The sequence below is a fragment of the Centroberyx gerrardi genome, chromosome 22 (assembly GCF_048128805.1).
Source record: "Centroberyx gerrardi isolate f3 chromosome 22, fCenGer3.hap1.cur.20231027, whole genome shotgun sequence".
NCBI lineage: Eukaryota > Metazoa > Chordata > Actinopteri > Beryciformes > Berycidae > Centroberyx > Centroberyx gerrardi.
Genome location: NC_136018.1, coordinates 24,575,822 through 24,595,424, shown reverse-complemented (window position 1 = coordinate 24,595,424; position 19,603 = coordinate 24,575,822). Strand labels below are relative to the sequence as shown.

The following is a 19,603-nucleotide window of genomic DNA, read 5'->3' as shown; positions in this document are numbered from 1 at the left end:
TTGCAATTTCTCTGGCTGGATGTTGAAGTCACCCAGAAGAATGAGTGGAGTGCCATCCTCAGGAAAGGAGAGGAGGACATCCATCTCGTCAAGGAAGTCACCAAGCTGACCGGGGGGGCGGTAGATTACCACAATGTTGAGCTTGATAGGTAGAGATACAGAAACAGCATGGAATTCAAAAGAGGATATTGAAAGGTGTGAAAGAGGAGTGACAGTGTAGGTCCACTTGGGTGAAATGAGGAGTCCGGTGCCTCCCCCACGGCCAGAGGCTCTGGGGGTGTGAGAGAAAGAATAAGCAGCAGAGAGGGCTGATGGGGTGGCACTATTTTCAGGTATGATCCAGGTCTCCGTGAGGGCCAGAAAGTGGAGGGATTGAGATAGAGCAAGGGCTGAGATGGTCTCAGTTTTCTTAACTGCCGACTGGCAGTTCCAGAGTCCTCCAGCAATAGTAAGAGAAGGACTACTGGTGCAAATTGGGTAAATAAGATTACATGGGTTTCTACACCTGAAAATAGTGCCATGTCTACGGGGCCTCTGAGCTGATGTTACAACAGGGATGGGAGAGAGACACATAGTGTAGCAGACAGGAAAGCAGTTAACTAGGAAAGGTAGTTACAAGAACCCTAGCCAACCCTAGCCAACCCTAGCTGTGTGTCCCTATTCTGTGCCCTACCCTCGATGGACTCCCGCAAAGAGACTCCCTAGTCTTTGTGCGCCTGGAGTCTTCATGCACAGGGGCTGACAGCAAGAGGCTGACGCTACAGCTGACGCTGTAGAATGACTGTGCCAAAAAGTACCGGTTCACCAGAGGAGTTCAAGCTACTCCCAGCAATTAACAACTACTTGAACACCAACTGGCCTTCCCCAGCCAAGCAATATCACCTTGTGAGCTCAAAGGGCGAGCTCTAGCTGACACAGTAAGAGAGTTGACACGATAATTTTTTCAAGCCAGTCAAACTCCTCTATAGCTAAATAGCTTTTGAAACTGGCAATATCTAGGCAGAGCTCTTGGACAAGATGATAAAATTGTCAGTGCTCTGTTCTCCCTAGGAGGATGTCATGTACCCACATCCTCCATTTCAGAATGGACTCATCCTCTTCTTCAAGAGAAAGCGCAAACTTTCTCCTGTCCATTTTTATTTTCAACAACACTATCCCCTTTGTTATTTCTGGTTAGCTAGCTAACACTAATTAAATAGTTATATCGCATTGAAAATGATGTAATGCTCCTTTTGCCATTTGAACTCTTACTGTTACAAGGGACGCTCACAGCTGAGCTTTGTATTTGAGCGGGAGAAAAAAAGTCTCCTGTCTGATCAGCGTATGGATGTTAAGTGGTGAGGTGGTGTATGTGCTGTTTGTTATGTCTTACATGGTGATGTTGTGTACGTGATGTGGAAGCCTCGGTCAGAGACACTGAAGTCGGAGTGGAAGTGGATCCAGGCGGCTGGGCCAGTGGTCTGTAGTGGAGCAGGGGATGCAGTACTGCAGTACTTCCCCAGAACCGGGTCTTGAGGTAGAAGACCGTCACGGATCTGCAACATACAACCAAACAGGACGCCACTCAGACAGCATTTCATTAAATCTCTTCCCTGCTTCCCTCTTCCTTTTTTTTTTTTTTAAGCACAATGATATTCAATTACAACATTGACAGGACTGTGTATAGGGCCAAGGATCCATATTAGGTATTTGTATTCTAATTGACTTCTCTTTTTCACTAAACTAAAAACTTCCCTAATAAAATTTGAAGATTACAAATTGCATCACACCCATCCCTTAGATCTCTGAGTATTATAATAGGTTGCACAGAAATGTCCAAATCTTGTAATACTGGTTCTAGCCATTTGTTTTTACCTCTATCCAAAAGGACGCTACTATTGGACAGAACCAGAAAAGATACAATAAATCCTAACTATCATCTGCACAAAATCGACAATAATAAGATTCTTCAATACCCCATACATTTAACATCTTCTTTGTAGCCAGTATCTTATACAGCACTTTCATTTGGAAAAACTGTATATTTTAACCCTAACCCTAGCCCTTTTTAATCTTATAAATCAAACTAAACACTCATCTCCACGGATTGGGTGTGTCAAATATTTCCTCCCAATAACAAAGCATTTTATATGGAGTATCAATTAGATTGTTACTTGTTAACATAAAGCTGTATATAACATGGTTGATCTTTATATTTGATAGCCACTTGTTACTACTAGGTTTACAAACAGTCTACTTCTCCTTATTCCCCTTCAACTTCTTTTTCCAAATCAGTGGAATTGCAGCAACTAATTGATAATATTGAATTTGTGTGCATACATTTCCATATATATTACAAAATTCTTCTTCTTAAATATTACCTGTTGTATCAATAATGTCATTGATAAAAATGATACCCTTCTCAACAAATAAAGACCAAAATGTATTTATACTGTATAATGATTATGCATACCAGACAAATTAACACTAGCTGCCATGGTGACATATGGTAACCTACTAGAAGCACTATCACATGGAAATGTCAGGCAGTGTTACATAGGTGGACATATCAAATAAGGTTTGACCGATATGGGCTTTGACCGATACTTTTAGATTAAAGCTGCAGATATTTTGTGCAGATATTTAATATCTTTGACTATTTTAATGCAAATCATTAAAGTATTCAGTATTGTGAACCAGTGTAATTCTACAATAAATACGTTATGAATCTAACTGCAACATATCTGTCATATCAGACAACACAGACTGGACCTGATCCTGTTTATAATGAACAACATCGGCCTGATATATCCGTCTAACCATAAATTTCTCTATCCAAAATTTCAAATATTCACTTTATCAGTGGGAGGGTCTGATATGGGAGAAATCAAGTGTCCAGATGTTTTTCAGCAACTAAGACTCACTGATTCATTTCAAAATATTTGTAGTAGCTAGCTGATTCATCACAGATTTTGAAATTTTACACTGTGTCAGACTTTCTTTTGGGTTTGATGACCCGCAAAGAATACTGGGACACAGGTCAGCGCTACCCACCTCCAGGAAGTCGTAGTTGCAGTCAGGGTGCTGCTCTATGCTGAGGGTGCCAAATGCAAAGGTAATAAGTAGGCCGGGCTCCACCATCAACATCCAATAGCAGTCACGGCTGGGCGGATAGTTGCCAGGGTAACCGGGGGAGTTGATGTTGCCGTAGGGGGCAGTTAGTTGACCGCCACACACTTAATGGAGGAGGGGCATGTTGAGATATCAGGGCAGGATCAACAACAGTGCTAGGTCAAGTTAGCAGCAGATTGGAGTTTTAGTTCTACAAACATGCAGAGGCAGAAATAATGTCATTGGTTGAGTTAAAGCTGGGGTAGGCAACTTTTTTTGTATTATTTGGTGACATTTGAATTCAAATGGTCAGAGAGAAGATCAGGCCTCTGTGATAGCCCCTGCCTCTGTTTTCAAGTTCTCCAAAATGTCATCGCTCCAGGTAGGCCTCAACTAATCAGGTGAGCTTTCTGTAAGGAGGCGTACCTACTGCCTGTCAATCATGCGCATAGATACTTTAGTCTAGTCTATGGCAAGCCAAAAGGGTCAAGCCAAAAGGTGTATTGTCATACTAGTCCTGCCTGCCCTGCAAACTACAGAGAGAATAATATATAATATATCCACAAAAGAGAAAACTGAATACTGGGACTGGAATAAACGTGTTGTTTAAGGAAGCCAGTTATTTTCCCATGGCGCAAGATTTGTTCATCAGGAAGGAAGGTATTTTTGTTGTATACTTTCAAATCCTTGCTCATTTCTCCAAAGTTGACTACCCCAGCTTTAAACACCAGTGGGCAGACCCAAAGAACCCACAGGGCTCAGAGCTCAAGTTAGCTAACTGACAAACTTGGATGGCAAAGAATGAACTCTGGTCAAACAAGCACAGATCCTGTACAGACCCTCGGCGCGTGTGTTCAGTTCTATGCACTGAAGCACTACGACACGGTTAAATGACCTAATTCCACTAACGTTACTTAAATACCACAAGATGACGTCACCTACCGCTAAAGTTTGTAGGGCAGCGAAGACGAGTTACTGTCTGCAAATCCCTGAAATCCCCGTTAACTGTGGAATGTTAAGTAATCACTTTTGTTTTCACATCGGGAGACTCTGTGGATTGAGTTAGAGATCCATTTCTACACACTGAGCAACTTTTGATTTTGTGCCTCTGTATGGGAAATACTGCATCTCACAGTCAAAGATGCCCTCTAGAGGCCATCTGACGAAGCGCATCATGACTGACTGAGTGACTGACTGCCTGATCTGATTTTTGGCTCGTGATGCCCGCGGCTGTGCCGTGGGGAAAAATTTAAAATATAGCTGCATGGCAGCGATGCGCCAGGGTTCACTACAGGAGGACAAGAGATGGGAAGTGTTAGATGAATGTTGACATACTAAGTATTGACTAATAATCTAGATTAACTAGATTAGATTGAGGAGTGCAGGTGTTGCATGTTTCCATTATTTTTTGGGCAGAGATCCCTAGCATTTGTACTTATGCAGAGGATGGTGAAATAGAAGTGCAGTGTGTGATGTTAAACATAAACAAGAGTTTTCCGCCACTAGCAGCTCTAGTGAGGAAAGTGGGTCCCCGTACAACAACAAAAACACGTATCGCATGGTTTGCAAGCACACGCACTAGGGCGTACGAGCATGCCACGAGCACAGAGGTGACGTAGTACATAGTATTCTGAGTATTCAAGAGCGCTAGGCTTCATAATATTTGCTTACTCCTCTTTTACGCCTTGCCTTTTTCACTGAGCTTCAATCTAATGTAACTAACCAGAAAAATGTTTGATTTTTTTGGCACTGCCCAACAAGGTGTTAACTCAACCAATTATGTTCATCTGCATCCACACTCACTGAGGCAAACACTCAAAACAGATGATACAATTTCAAATGACCAGAACACACACACACACAGACGCACACACACAAACACACACACACACACCCCTACCTGGGTCCTGAGACTGCCAGGTGACAGTGAAGCCGCCAGCACTGACAGAGTGGTCGGAGCGGAACCAGAAGTACAGGGCATTGTGGGAGCTGTACAGCTCCTGCGGGTTGTTCGTGCCGCAGTATTTTCCTATCATGTAGGCAGAGGCACTGTCACCATCATGGATCTGGAGGAAATCGAAGTTGCAGTTGGTGCTGGCCTCCAGGTTAAAGTAAGGGAAGGTAATAAGCAGAATCTGGAGGAGAAAGCACACAGAGTTTAGAGGATTCCTACTGTCCTGCTACATCACCACACAGACATCTGGCTTGTAATAATAATGCTGATATTAATAATGCCACTACTACTACTACTACTACTAATAATAATAATAATAATAATAATAACAATAATAATACAAATAATAATAATGATGCTAATAATTGGCCAGCAATCATTTAATAAGAGTAGGTGTCACATTTTTCATTATCTCATTTTGGAAGGAAACTCTTCTCACACACACACACACACACACACACACACACACACACACACACACGCTGAGTGTCTAACCTTGTCTGGGTCAGTGCGGATCACCCAGGCACAGCTGACCTGGTGGTCGTATTCGTCATGACCTGGGGTGTTGGGATAACTAAAGGAACCAGCAGGGCCAGTCAGGTAGCCTCCACACACTGAAACACACATGCATACATACAGTAAAACCTAAGGACATCATAGTTTATGTATTTATTTATTTTTAATTAGATTACAAATGCCCCACGTACAAATTAACACGTCTGCAGCTCTCATTTTATGAGAAGACACAACTTTGTTGAGTTCTTAGTGGCTTTCGTGGGCCCCAGGGCCAACAATTTACCCAGAGAGGTAAAGATATTGAAAATGTTCAAGTAGATGAATAAAAATAATAAAATTGATAAAAACATATAGATTATATATATTAAATATGAATGATAAAATATTTTGTAAAATAACAATAATGAAATATCCTTCCTCCATACCTCCCTTTCTTGTCCATCTCTTCCTCCCAGTCCCTCCCTATCTCTTCCCGGTCCATTCCCACGCCACCCAGTCGCTCTTCCTCCCAGTCCCTCCATACCTCCTCCCAGTCCCTCCACCTTTTCCCCTCAGTCCCTCCACGTCCTCACTTTGGTCCCTTTACCTCCTCCCAGTCCCTCCACCTCCTCCTAGTCCCTATTTTCCTCCTCCCAGTCCCTCCACCGCCTCCCCTCAGTCCCTCCGCATCCTAACTTCGGTCCCTTTACCTCCTCCCAGTCCCTCAACCTCCTCCCAGTCCCCTTCTCGTCCTCCCAATCCCTCCCGTCCACCTCCCAGTCTCTTTCCACCCCTTCTCAATCTGTCCACATCTTGCTCAAAGTCCCTCCGCTTCCTCCCAGCGCCTCCTACCAGTCCGTCCGCCTACTGCACATCTTTGCAGCCCCTTCTGTTGTCCTCCCAGTGCCTCCCCCAGTACCTTGCTGTTGGGTCTGGCAGAGTTGGCCAGTCCATTGGGCAGTGCAGGTGCAGGTGAATCCGTTGGGAAGGTCGGTGCAGGTTCCTCCATTCTGACAGGGGCTGCTGGAGCATTCATTGATGTTCTGGTCACAGTTGACTCCTTCCCAGCCAGAGTTACAGTTACAGACATAGCCAGGAGCCGCGCTGGTGGCCTATGTTTGGTATGTAGCAGATAGCAGTGGTGCAGTGGTGAGTTTACAAATTTGTTGTTATGTAGGGATAGAATTCTTTGGGCCTTATTCACAAAACTTTTCTTAAATGATTCTTACTTTTGTTCTTAAGAATAGTGTTGATGCAAAAACAATGTAGGATTCAAGGACTGGATTTTGTTCCTACTCTTGGTGTGTCTAACAATGAATGTCAATTGTTTTTACATTGAATACATGGTAACTCCATAACAACCGTGTTGACTTAAGGCTTCTATTGCAGATAAATAAAGCACTGCTGATACAAAAAATGAGTGAAGGGCTTTAAAAAACAACTGTCTGTGTGCTCTATCTGCAAAGTCACATTAGTAATCCAATAGCAGCAAACAGGCCATTCTCAACGTGTCAGAGCTGTCTCACTGCTGACGGGTCTTTATATAAGATTAATCAACACACGTTTACAATTAACACATTGGTCTAATTGTGTTCAGATAGCCACATAGTGTTAACATTAATGATTAGCAATGAGAATTGCTAATTTTAGGTCTTTAACCATACAAAATTGTTTTCCATCGATCATAGAGTCTACAATGACGATTTGTGAATGAGGCCCATTGTGTGCGGCTGTATAAGGAAAATGTAGGTTTCTCAGAAATAATTAAAGCATCACAAATATGCATGCATGTATACACACACACAGTAACACACACTTACCACACACTGTCCATTGACACAGGGGTTGTTGGTCTGACAGATGTTGCTGGTCTGGGTGCAGCCAGTAGGTCCATAGCCGTTGCCTATGTAGCCTGGAGGACAGGTACATATAGGGAGGCTGGAACCTGGTAGGAGTAGGGAGGGAGCATAATTACCTGTTTTAATCAAGAAATGCTGATGTGCCACATTGCACATCTCACTCTTACATTTTAATTTTAGTCCTACTAGTGCACAGTAAGGAGAGAGACAGGGGATTATATGCAATAAAGATCACAAGAGAGGAAAAGTGCCAGACTCAGACTCATTACATTGCAAGTTCATTGTATGCAGCAGAACCTACAGGTTTTGGCTTGTTGGATTATTAGGCTATATTATGTAGACATAAATAAATGTGAGGATTCAGAAACTATGTAAAACATTACAGCAGGATGGAAGAATGTATGACCCAAGTAAGTCTAGAACGATTAATTATTCATGAAAGGTGGGATAGTTTGAGAATTGGGGAAGGGTGGATGTGAGCTATGTTCCTAAATACATTTGACTGGGAGTTGGGCTGGTGATTAAGAGGACCATTATGCTATGTATGTAGATAGTTGGATATGTGTGGTGATGTATTTATTTTATTTTATTTTATTTATTTATTTATTTTTTTGCATTGCCATGCAATATGTGTATGTATATGTGCATATAGATATATATGTATACGTATAAGGGATTATGTGTAATTGTGCATGTGCAGATGTATATGTGTATCTATAGATCATGTTAAAATGTACCTCATCTCTAGATCATGTCAAAATGTACCTCATCTCAAAATTGTGTAAAAAGAATTGCTGTAAAATCAAAATAATGTAAAAACAAAGTGCTATATGTCCTCCAAAGCGGGGGGGTGGTGGAGGGGTCAAAAAAAATAAAATAAAATAAAATAATAAATAAATAAATAAATAAATAAATGTGAGGATTATTTATATTATTTATATCTGAACATAAGGGGGCAGAAAGGTTTGTTGCTTTCTTAAATCTCTCCTATTCGCCATGGTAAAAAGTCACTTGTTTCAAGAATTTTCTTGAAGCAAGTGATAGTTATATATGTTATATGTTATAAATAAATAAAAAAATAAAAAAATAAATAAATAAAGCAGATAAAGTAAAGCATCGTTCTACTGGTTTTGAGATAATGTCACTTGGCTAAAGAAAATTCTCGAAAGCAGAAGTTGCATTTAAACAAGTGAAATTATCTCTCTCCATTGCCATAATTTTTCACTTGTAAGAAAGCGATTTACAGTCTGAATAAAAGATTCAGAAGACACAGCAATAAACCTGATAGGAGACAATGTAGTGTGTGTGTGTGTGTGTGTACCGGGGCTTGAGGAGCAGGTAGCCAGGGGGTAACAGCCTCCATTGTTGGTAGCACAGATGTTGGCCTGGGTGCATGTTCTCCCATCTCCCTGATAACCTGCAGATAAACAAGAGTTTTCCTCCAAAATAAGATTGTGGTCTATTTGGTTGTTTGCTGGTTTTACTTGTCAAATTGTTGCTCTCTGTTTTGGTTGTTGGCCGGTTTTACTGGTCAGATTGTGGCTTTCTGTATTGATTGTTAGCTGGTTTTATTGGTCAGATTGTGCATTTCTGTTTTGGTTGTTGGTTGGTTTTATTGGTCAAATTTTGGCTCTTTGTTTTGGTTGTTGGCTGTTTTTTGCAGCAGATTCAGAACAGGCGGGTCGGCATCTTGCCGATGGGAGGCCCAGTTTAAAACAAACTGACCAGAAACCCTTAAACCAGAGTCATGGTGCTTTACTAGAAGCTGAATAAACTGTACATGGCCGGCCAGCCAGCAGACTGACCCTGGTCAACAGCTTGCCCTGTCTCTCCATCTCTGTCACCCAAATAGAGATTTCCCCTCGGTGGTTGTAAGCTTTGGCAGAACTTGTGCAGGTGAAGTTTTGACTGACAGAATGACTGATTTTATTTTTATTTTTTTCTGACAAAAGAGCACTCAATTACGGCAGTACAATCCACATGCTGGTGTCCATCCATCATGTGACCAGGTGTCCTTAAAGACGAGATGAAATGAAAAATGCCTTTTTAACCCTTTTAGATCACATCCCCGGTCATACTGTGCACCTATTTAACAATATATGCCAAAAAAAATACCAAAAATCAATTTCATTGTATTCTTATATCAAAATTCAATCATGTTTTCTTCCTGTAAAACAAAATATGCTGTGTGCTTACGTAAGCATGCCCGTAACTAATTTCAACCAATAATATCATGACATCCACCCATCAATCAATCTTCAACTTTTAGCGCACAGAGCTAAGAGGCTAAGATTCATTAGTTAGCTAGCTAGCAACAGCACACCCACTTTTCAACGTTCAAATCAAATTCCTCCCAACGTTATGTCCCGCTTGTCTTTCCTGTTTCACTCGGAAATACGTCACGATACGGAAGTTAGATACTCTCGAAATGCCGTTTCATCTCGACTTTAAAAAAGTGCACCCTGAATCAGCTGTGCCAGTTGGTATCAATGTAGAATTAGAGAGGAGGAGTAACAACACCGACTGGCATCAGCTGGACTTAAGAGAGGGAAAACAAGGGCACATTTCTTCACTGGGAAACCTGGGCTGATTATCAAAGCCAAGAATGTCAAGTCGATACTTGTGTCCTTGTGGATAAAGTTCTTCACAAGTTGTCTTGGAGAGAACGATCTTCTCATGAAAGTGAACGAGAAGCTTCCTGACAGTTTGAGATGGACTGTGTGCTTCACGTCGCGCGCTGATCAATGAAGACACACGGATGTTCATTTTCCCATCTCTTAACCAGCTCTGTACGGCAGACTGCAGCACTGCTCGGACGTGATGGCTTGGGGCTTTGTCGGTCAAGTCACCATCCGATGCATCCTCGATACTTTGAGGTTGGCAATAAGGAAACTTCTGGGTTTTTTATCCATCCTCCGTCCTGTTGTTCTCTTTGAATCGTGCTTCAGTGGTTAGATATTACGTAAAATGCATCAACGCACAAGAACACATATTGATAATCAGTCTAAAGCCCCAGTCTAATGTCAGGAAGTACAAAGTAACATTATGGTCACCACCAGTGTTGGGGGTAACGCGCTACAAAAGTAATGCGTTACAGGTAATATATTACTTTTAGCAGTAACGAAGTAATATAACGCGTTACTAATAGGATTTCGGTAATATTATTACAGTTACTATGTCAAGTTAAGCGTTACCACCTGAAACACCGGACCGCCACCGGCAGAAAGTCAAACCAAACCAGGAAGAAAACAGACGCAGTTTGAATGCAGAGTAGTTGCTTAGATTGAACAGCGCGAAGCTAATCAATATGGCAGATAGTACTAAGATGGAAGACAAGACTGTAACTGCTGGACCCTCTGCAAAACAAAACAAGAACGGAGGGAGGGCAGCACGAGATCCGGAGCGCCCTGTAGCCCCGCGGATCGATCGGCTTGAAGTTCCCGTTCCCCGTTCCCCAGCCCCCGGGCTCCCGGGATTTGGTGACCAGAGTCTCCAGTCTGCCGTGTTGGCAGACTGGAGACTCTGGTCACCAAATCCCGGGAGCCCGACGGACCCATCGGCGCCGAGCACTAGTTTTATAAGAGGCTAAAAGAGCTACGAAGGAGCGTGACAAAGCACGGGGTCAGACCGACCAGAGTTAACCGCGACCGGGCATTCACTCGTCGGAGAGCTAGATGGGAGCTGAAGAGGTTTAAGACCAACACAGAGCTGGCTTTCTTTCTCCTAGTACACATGTAAGTGAAATACCAATAAGGGTCTCAAATTGTGTTACCGAAGCTTTTAACTGGCGGTGTCGTACTTCTGCTGTTATTTTGGTGAAAGTAACGCAAAAGTAGTGTAATAAGTAACGAGTTACTCTACACAGACAGTAATATTGTAAAGTAACTTATTAATTTCAAATGAAAGTAACTAGTAATATGTAATATATTACATTTTGAAAGTAACTTGCCCAACACTGGCCACCACTGAGGTACAGTGTTTCCCCTACCATAGCCATTAGTGGGCAGGCCGCCCACCTGACGTGAGTAGACAACCACTAATCAGCCACGGCACTCGAAACCATTGAATATTTGTGCAACAAAAGTTCACTTTACTGTAGCATAGAATTACAGGTTTACAAGAGAATAATCAATACCTTTCCATACGACAAGGTGTGGTACTTCCCTGATTGTTTATTATTTTGTCCAGGACATGCAACTTTATATCATATTAAATCCAGGACAGTTCTAGTGAAACTGACTTGGTGTAACGGTAGCTGTTGAAAGTTAGCTATGTCGAGACAGAGCATAGGGAGCGGGCCACATGCTAGCTGGGCAAAAATTTCAGCATTTTTTACTGTGACGACACCGCCAGCCCCAGACAAACTGGGGGTCCTGGAGGGTCTGGGGTGGCTGCAGATTCTGAAGAAACCTTGTCTATGTCAGCTAACGTGTGCAACCCCGGTGGCACAAGCTCAAAGCACCGCACAATGGGGTGGGATCCAGCATGGCTGGAAGACCAAAACATAAGGAATGGCTCTAAAAACAGACCTTGGTAAAAAATCGAACTAATTAATAATTGTTTGGAGTCGTGCAATTTTTATTAAGCTATTCAGTAGCTAACTGAAATAATTAATATGCCTGTTAATAAATAATTTCTTATTCTTTGTATTGCACATTTTGTAAGTATTACAACAGAGATGTCAACGGTTCCTTTGTGAGTTGAATAAAAAAATTTCAAACTTACCGGATCAGTTGATGCAAAGGATGGTAAGGAAATACAGGAAATATGATTATTACCAAACCTCACAGCATCCCAGAACTGGACGATGCACACATGCAATGGCCTCAAAAATGTCTGTTTTATCACCATATCTGACCAATTTAGTGATGATATTATCCTCTCTATCAAATTTCTCATAATTTTTAGTTTATTTTGATACTATTCATTGCTTTATCAGATACAGTAGAGGGAGGAAATATGTTGGCGATGTGAATTAAGACAGAGGTGGCTTTTCAAGCCATCGCTCTGTTCTCCATGGTTTTCTTCTTGTTTCGTACCTGGAGGGCAGGGCCCACAGTGGAAGGAGCCCATGGTGTTGAGGCATTGCACCATGGGAGTGGTGGAGCAGCCGCCGTTATTGGTCGAACATTCATTCACGTCCTGACAACTGTAGCCATTGCCTTGCCAACCTGAGGAGAATGGACATTATAGGAACAAAACTCTGGTTATTAACACAACACATTTAACCACACACACATAGACACATACGTAGAGGAGTCAAGGTTGTACACTGACCAAACAGTTCACAGACATCTTGAATTTTCTTTCACAGTTGTGACTGTTTGAGTCATATAGAAGTGTACTGCATTCATTTAAAAAAAAAAAATGTCCGCCAGGCTTTCTCATTATGAGATCTTTCCTTATTATAAGATCAATGAGATCTTTTCTTGTTATTATGAGAAGAGCGTCTTTAGTGTTTATTTGTGAGTTAAGAGAAAATTTTAGAGGAAACCTATATCAATTTTTCACCCAGTACAACGTCAATACATTCATTTTTCACTTAAGCTACATAGAAAAATATATTTCAATTTATGAGTAACTATGAGATAGGTAGCCACCATAATCTTATCAAGGTTTTCCACCCACATTTCAATCAGGGAGACTGGAAATTATTTATTGAAAGAGATTTTGGCGGGATCCCCAAAGCTGGACCATGGCTGAACTCGGATGGACCTCTCAGGGACAGGGAAAGCCAGGATAGATTCCTGCCACCCGGGGGGGAGGATTCCATGACAAATTATTAAATGTATATGTGATCATTTTTTTGTCCACATCGCCCAGCCCTACTATGATGTAGTACCTACTGAAAGTTGATGTTACATACTGCAACATCAACTGTCAGCCCCTTTATTTCCTGGCCAACAATTTTGGACCACACTCTTCATATAACCATATGAAGAATTTCATTCTACCATTTTGCTGTAGGGACCAATGAGTTGGTCTTACCTGCTACTTCAGATGAGCATACAGTATTTACTAAGCCCACGCAACTCAACATTTTTGAATCCAGTATTGGTATTTAGAAGACATATTTACTGCTTACTGCTCACTGACTGTGATAGTATGCCATTTCCATATCCCAAAAGAGGGATGACAAGATGCTCCCATGACTGATTTATTTTCCCATTTCGACAACAAAGTTAATTATTAATTAAGTTACATCATAAGTAATATGGGTCCTCATGGACTTATCATATTCTATAACAGTGGTGTGCAACCATGTGCCATCTGGAGCCATGTGTACGCAGGTTTTCATTCCACTACATTTCACTAGAGCAACTAATTTCAGTAATTTCGTTCTCTGTGGGGCCTGTCTCATGAAGCAAGTTCAACACAGGGTATCTTTGCAATAGCTAGCTACACCAAAAACAATGGCAATCCTGGCTACCTGGTCTCACAACGGTGGTTATCAAAATGCTCTGGCAACCGCCGCTTCTTTTCACCTGACAGTGAGGAGTTTTTCCAGGAAAGCATAGTGCATGTGAAGGTCCATGCTATCTCTTCCGATAGCTTGAACATAACCTGCTCCGGAGCAGGTTAGGTGTGCAGCCTAACTTACCATGGTGATGTACCCCACTTAAAAGTGAGCCACTGTTGTGAGAACAAAAGGTTAAGCCCAAAGTTAGCTCACTAACCCACTTCGCGAGACAGGCCCCTAGTTGAAGGTGTGTTAATCAGTGAAATCAGCAGCTGTAAAGTTTGGTTGGAATCAAAACCTGCAAATTCTTGGGTCACAATGGCAGATGGTTGCAGACTGCTGATCTATAAGGACTAACAAAACATGTGGACATGAACTGATGTCAATATTAAGCCAATATTAAATCGTCCGATCAGTGTCCACTCCTATTTGCGTCCCGCCTGGGTCGCTGTTGGCACTGGGGGTATGTTCTCCCCATGCCTTCGGTGCCTAGTGCCCAGGTGGGCTATCTCGTAAAAAGGGCCTTTCTGTGTGGAGTTTGCATGTTCTCCCTGTGCTCACTTGGGGGGTTTCCTCCATATAACATCGATAAGAACCCCCACTAAAAATATGCAAGAAGATCGTCGCCTGACCAGCGATGGACATAAAAAGAAGTTGGTCCCCGGGCGCTGTAAATAGCTGCCCACCGCTCCTGGCCTGCCCCGCGGAGGAAGAACGGGCCAAGATGGGAAAATGCGGAGGATAAATTTCACAGCGCCATTGAAAGCATGTGTGTGTGTGTGCCGGCCGCCGTGCACGTGTGTGCATGCGTTGTAGATGGTTGCATGTGACCAAATAAAGACGGGGTTTGTCCGTCCTGTTTTTTTTCGTTTCGTTTCTGTCTGGGCATTGACTATATTAGTTGTATAACTGATTGTTACCTGCAGGACAGGCTCCGCAGTAGAAGGAACCCTGGGTGTTGTAGCAGGGAACAGGAGGGTTGGTGGAACAAGGCTTGTTGGGCCGGTTACACTCATTAACATCAGCTACACAGGCTGGGTTCCCAGCCGGAGCCTCCCAGCCACTCTCACAAATACACTGGTACTTAGGCTGGTTATGGGGGGAAATACAGCATTTGTCACATTATGGAAACTGTGTTGTATTATGGAGTACAGTCAAACAGAGGAAATAATACAGCAAAAGAAAATGATACTGAGCTATGCTATAGGTCAGTGATTCTCAACCATGTGCCACGGGGGCCCATGCCACATTCACGCCATTTGGATTTACCATAAATACGACCTGCTGACAAAAAAAAAGCTGTTAATGTTTAGCCTGGTAAGACCATCCTGGTCACGTGACCTCACATTCTGTTTCGCTCCACGGATCAGTCTGGACTTCCAGCCGCCCACATCGATTTCAGTGGGCGGGAGTACTTGCCTTGACAGACAAATTCCTTCAGCCAATCAGCGAATCCAAATTCAAATCCAGTTGGAAGAACGGCGAAGACGTCTTTTCCGCCGAGAAACTCCGCTAGTGCATACTCTTGTTCTTGTTTAATTGTTGTTATTGAGTCTATTTCTGCAATAACTGCACTTATGGCTGTGTTTACTCTACTAACGTTAACATTACCGCTCGTTGCTTCAGGAGACGCCATTACTGTTTTGCCAGCGGCGGCCTGTATTTCACGTCATCAACTATGACGCAGTCCCTGATTGGCCCGGTTACATTGTAACTTCAGGAAATCGATGTGGGCGGCTAGAAGTCCAGACTGATCCGTGGAGCGAAACAGAATGTGAGGTCACGTGATCAGGATGGTCTTACCAGGCTAGTTAACGTTAGCCTCCTAGTGGTAATTACAAGTAGGACGTGGGAGTTTTTTGCAGGCTCTGATAGCTCCCACGTGGCATGACAAATTGCAGAAGTATGTCAACACAGGTGCCAAACATGGCACTGAATCCACTGAGGTCGGTGGATTTAGGATTGAGATCCTATATTATCAGTTATATTCACACTAAATAATCAACTCTACTTACGAAAAGCGAGCAATATCTGCTGCAGTTAATCTATGGTTGATTCATGAATGAAATTATTTTGGATGTGGGCGTTCCCACAGGGAAACATGTGAATGCTTCCAAGTTGTAACATCTTTATAGTGATTGTTCACTTTGATAGAACCTTTTTTATGTTTTAGTGTACATTCAGTACCTCTATGGGAGTCCATGAATGGTTAGCCACCAAAACTGTCCGCTATGTGAACCCATAATCACCCCCACTTCCTTATTCTCATTTGAGCAAAACCTTATTTGAGCAAATACATATTTGAGCATGTTTCCTGTGTTAATATGTTTCCTGTGTTAGTATGAGTTGATTTTTCAGTGATAATTAATTTGAGTTGACAACTGTTGATGGGTTTGTCCACTCATAGAGCTGATACGGCTCTTGGGCAGCTGTTCAAAACTATCTAACTATCTAACTGATGGTGTGGACTGACAGAAACACTGGCATTGTTCTGATTTTTACACTCTCAGAGTTAAATGAACACATTTTGCTGTGTGGACATTTTTTTGCATGTGCTGGGTAGATGTGACTGGTTACCTGTCCAGGTACGATCCGGTCTGCATCAATACACATGCCGTGTACACACAGGTCCTGCCCTCCAGTCCTGCAGTCATCATAACGCGCTGTACAGAGGGAGCCGGACCACTCTGGAGAACAGCTACAACTGCAGAACAGAAACAGAAACATAGAAATGTCTTTAAAATATTACAATGGTAGGTGGAGACAACAGCCTATAGCAGTGTGAAATCAAGATATGATGTCAATGAACACTATTAGAATACAAGATGATTCATAAATCAGTAGATGGACAACAAACAGATTTATCATTAAGGCATCATAAATGTGATACAGGACAGGACAGTGATGGGAATGGATATTCTTATTCAATATGGTTTTTAACTGCACTTTTTCCAGTATGAAACCATGCTATGAATCACTTGGTAAGGTAACAAACTATCAGGGAGTTACAGGACAACAGACCTCTAACAGACTAACACAGTAATACAGTACATACTGACACATGGTACAGGGCAACAGACCTCCAACAGACTAACATACAGTAGTAGTACAGTACATACTGATACACATGGCACATGGCAACAGGATTTTATTTCTGGAGTAATGGCATATTGCAAGACATTTGATAGACTATACATATCACTACGCATTAGGGATGTAAGGAAAGTCTGTGACTTAAAATTTTGTGATACAAAAATTTGGCGATATGCATCATGGAGTTGATAAAATTCTTGATTTCAGCTGTGGTGTAATATCTAAGAAATGGCATTCAGAATTCAGAGTTTTAGCTTGGTGAGCCCAGCTGAACTCACTCTTGTGTAGATATAGTAGGAGACAAGATGGCCAAACTAAAACTGAGGACGCTCCGTCAAGTTTTCAATCTGCTGTAGTGCAGCATTTTTGCTTATGAATTGAGGAACAAAATGGCAACAACTGACAAGAAACACCACCTGCAAGTATTGTAAGAGAGCGTCTGTGTCCCTAGTTTTTGCGGTGTGTCCCGCACCGTCGGCACTAGTCGGACCCTGTCGGCGGCTTTTCGGCCGATTGAGCATGTTGAATCGGCGGTGGAGCCCGTCGGTGAGAGAGATCACTCTGATTGGTAGTTCATGTTTTGCCTCTGGATGATTGGACTGATAAATTCCTTCAACATGTGGAACTGAACAGGAAAGAGCCGAGCGAAATTTTTAAAATCGGAGGTTTCATTTATCTACAGCTCTCGACACAGGTTCGGGAAAGCACCTTGAGCCTGTCGCTGGAGTATCCATGATTTCACCCATTTAGTGCGGTTTCTCCTTATTTTTCACCTCCGCCTCTTCCTTTCTTCTTCCACAACCAAAAGACCAAGGGCTGACAACGCCAGTGCCATTTGCAACTTCTTATCAGACATATGGTATGGAGAGTTATTTCCCTTCACGCAGGCGCAGAACGTACGTGGTAGTTGGCCGTCGGCTGTAGTCTTTGTGGTGTGTTTAAGTGCAACTTTTTGGACCAGACACAGGCGACGTGAGGCGACGCAACAGTCGGCCTTCGTCGCCACCGGTTCTTTGATGTCGGTTTGGTGTGTCAGGGCCTTTAAGGACAGCCCTGGCTTTGCCAGATTTTTCACCCGCTGAAGGTTAAATGTCTCACAATGACAAGTGAAGAGGTAGGTAGCAAGTTTACTAGTTGAAAACATTCACTCACTCGCTTCATCGATTTGCCATTACTCGGGCCGACTTTGACAACAAGCTTTAGAAAAGAGGTGAAAACAGCAACACAGCTGGTCCACGTGTGTGGCTATTTGTTTATATCATTATGTCTCATGGAAATCTCCACGTAGCATTCGTTAGTTTCAGGATTGGTTACAGGGTCTGAAATCGCTTATTGCAGGTTTAAAACGTTTTAAATTGAACTAAGACACACCTGTAATCACTGTTTATGGTTTGCACTACTGTTTTGGTTTTGTTTTCCCTCAGAAATAAAAAGATTTTTTTCAGTTATAATTATCTTCATTCAGATTTTGTGCAAAATATTGGGATAATATCGAACCGTGAATCCAGTATGGTGTATCAAAGAGTTAAATGTATCCTTACATCCCAACTACATATAGATACAAAGTCTTCACAGGATGGCTCAGGACATAAAAGCTGGCAGGCATAGAATCCATAATATAAAAGCACGTCCTGACTGATGAAAACTCAGAGTTTGCAAGGAATCTGAATTTCATCACGAATATAAATGACATGGCAATTCAGCATGGCTGCAGGGCAAATCATAACAGACTTATTTGCATTGCCCCCTCTCAAGTACCCTAAGCTCTTGACATTGATCAACTAGAAGAAAGGGGGGAAAGAAAACGACACACAATAAAGTAACAACACATTCATTACAATAATGAATAGTAAACCATATTATTGGAGTCTTTAGACTTACGTGAAGGATCCAGCGATGTTAATGCAGGTCGCTCCATTCTGACAACCCTGTGACGTCCCTGAATACAGCTGACATTCATTCACATCTGTAGCACAGTTAGGACCCTGACACACACACACACACACACACACATTGTTACAATGTGTTACAGTGCTGCAGTGTGTTAGAGCGTGTTATAGTATGTTACTATGAGTTACAGTGTATTACAGTGCATCTTACAATGTGTTAGTGTGTTAATATGTGTTACATTGTGTAAGTGTGTGTTACAGTGTGTGTTAGCGTGTGTTAATGTGTGTTAGTGTGTTACAACATGTTACAGTGCTACTGTATTTTAGCGTGTATAAACAGTGTGTTACACTGTGTTACTGTGTTACAGTGTGTCAGTGTGTGTTACACTGTGTTACACTGTTACTGTGTGTACAGTGTGTCAGTGTGTGTTGCAGTGTTACACTGCGTTACTGTGTGTACAGAGTGTCAGTGTGTGTTACAGTGTGTTACACTGCGTTACTGTGTACAGTGTGTCAGTGTGTGTTACACTGTGTTACACTGTGTTACTGTGTGTACAGTCTGTCAGTGTGTGTTACACTGTGTTACACTGTGTTACTGTGTACAGTGTGTCAGTGTGTGTTGCAGTGTTACAGTGTGTTACACTATGTTACACTGTGTTACTGTGTACAGTGTGTCAGTGTGTGTTGCAGTGTTACAGTGTGTTACACTATGTTACACTGTGTTACTGTGTACAGTGTGTCAGTGTGTGTTGCAGTGTGTTAC

The 19,603-nt window shown here is 42.3% G+C and overlaps 1 protein-coding gene across 1 annotated transcript in view; it reads right to left on the bottom strand.

Annotated features, from left to right (window-relative positions):
• The window catches only part of cubn (cubilin (intrinsic factor-cobalamin receptor)), a 110,181-nt gene that overhangs the window by 80,598 nt on the left and 9,980 nt on the right, over positions 1-19,603 (bottom strand). The window contains exons 6-16 of the mRNA XM_078291476.1: positions 18,833-18,936; positions 16,436-16,562; positions 14,779-14,947; positions 12,438-12,569; positions 8,720-8,815; positions 7,360-7,484; positions 6,459-6,651; positions 5,540-5,658; positions 4,991-5,225; positions 3,034-3,215; positions 1,373-1,535 (exon numbers count right to left, since the gene is read on the bottom strand). Coding sequence (XP_078147602.1) covers positions 1,373-1,535; positions 3,034-3,215; positions 4,991-5,225; positions 5,540-5,658; positions 6,459-6,651; positions 7,360-7,484; positions 8,720-8,815; positions 12,438-12,569; positions 14,779-14,947; positions 16,436-16,562; positions 18,833-18,936 — 1,645 coding nt within the window. The remainder of the gene's footprint in view (positions 1-1,372; positions 1,536-3,033; positions 3,216-4,990; positions 5,226-5,539; positions 5,659-6,458; positions 6,652-7,359; positions 7,485-8,719; positions 8,816-12,437; positions 12,570-14,778; positions 14,948-16,435; positions 16,563-18,832; positions 18,937-19,603) is intronic.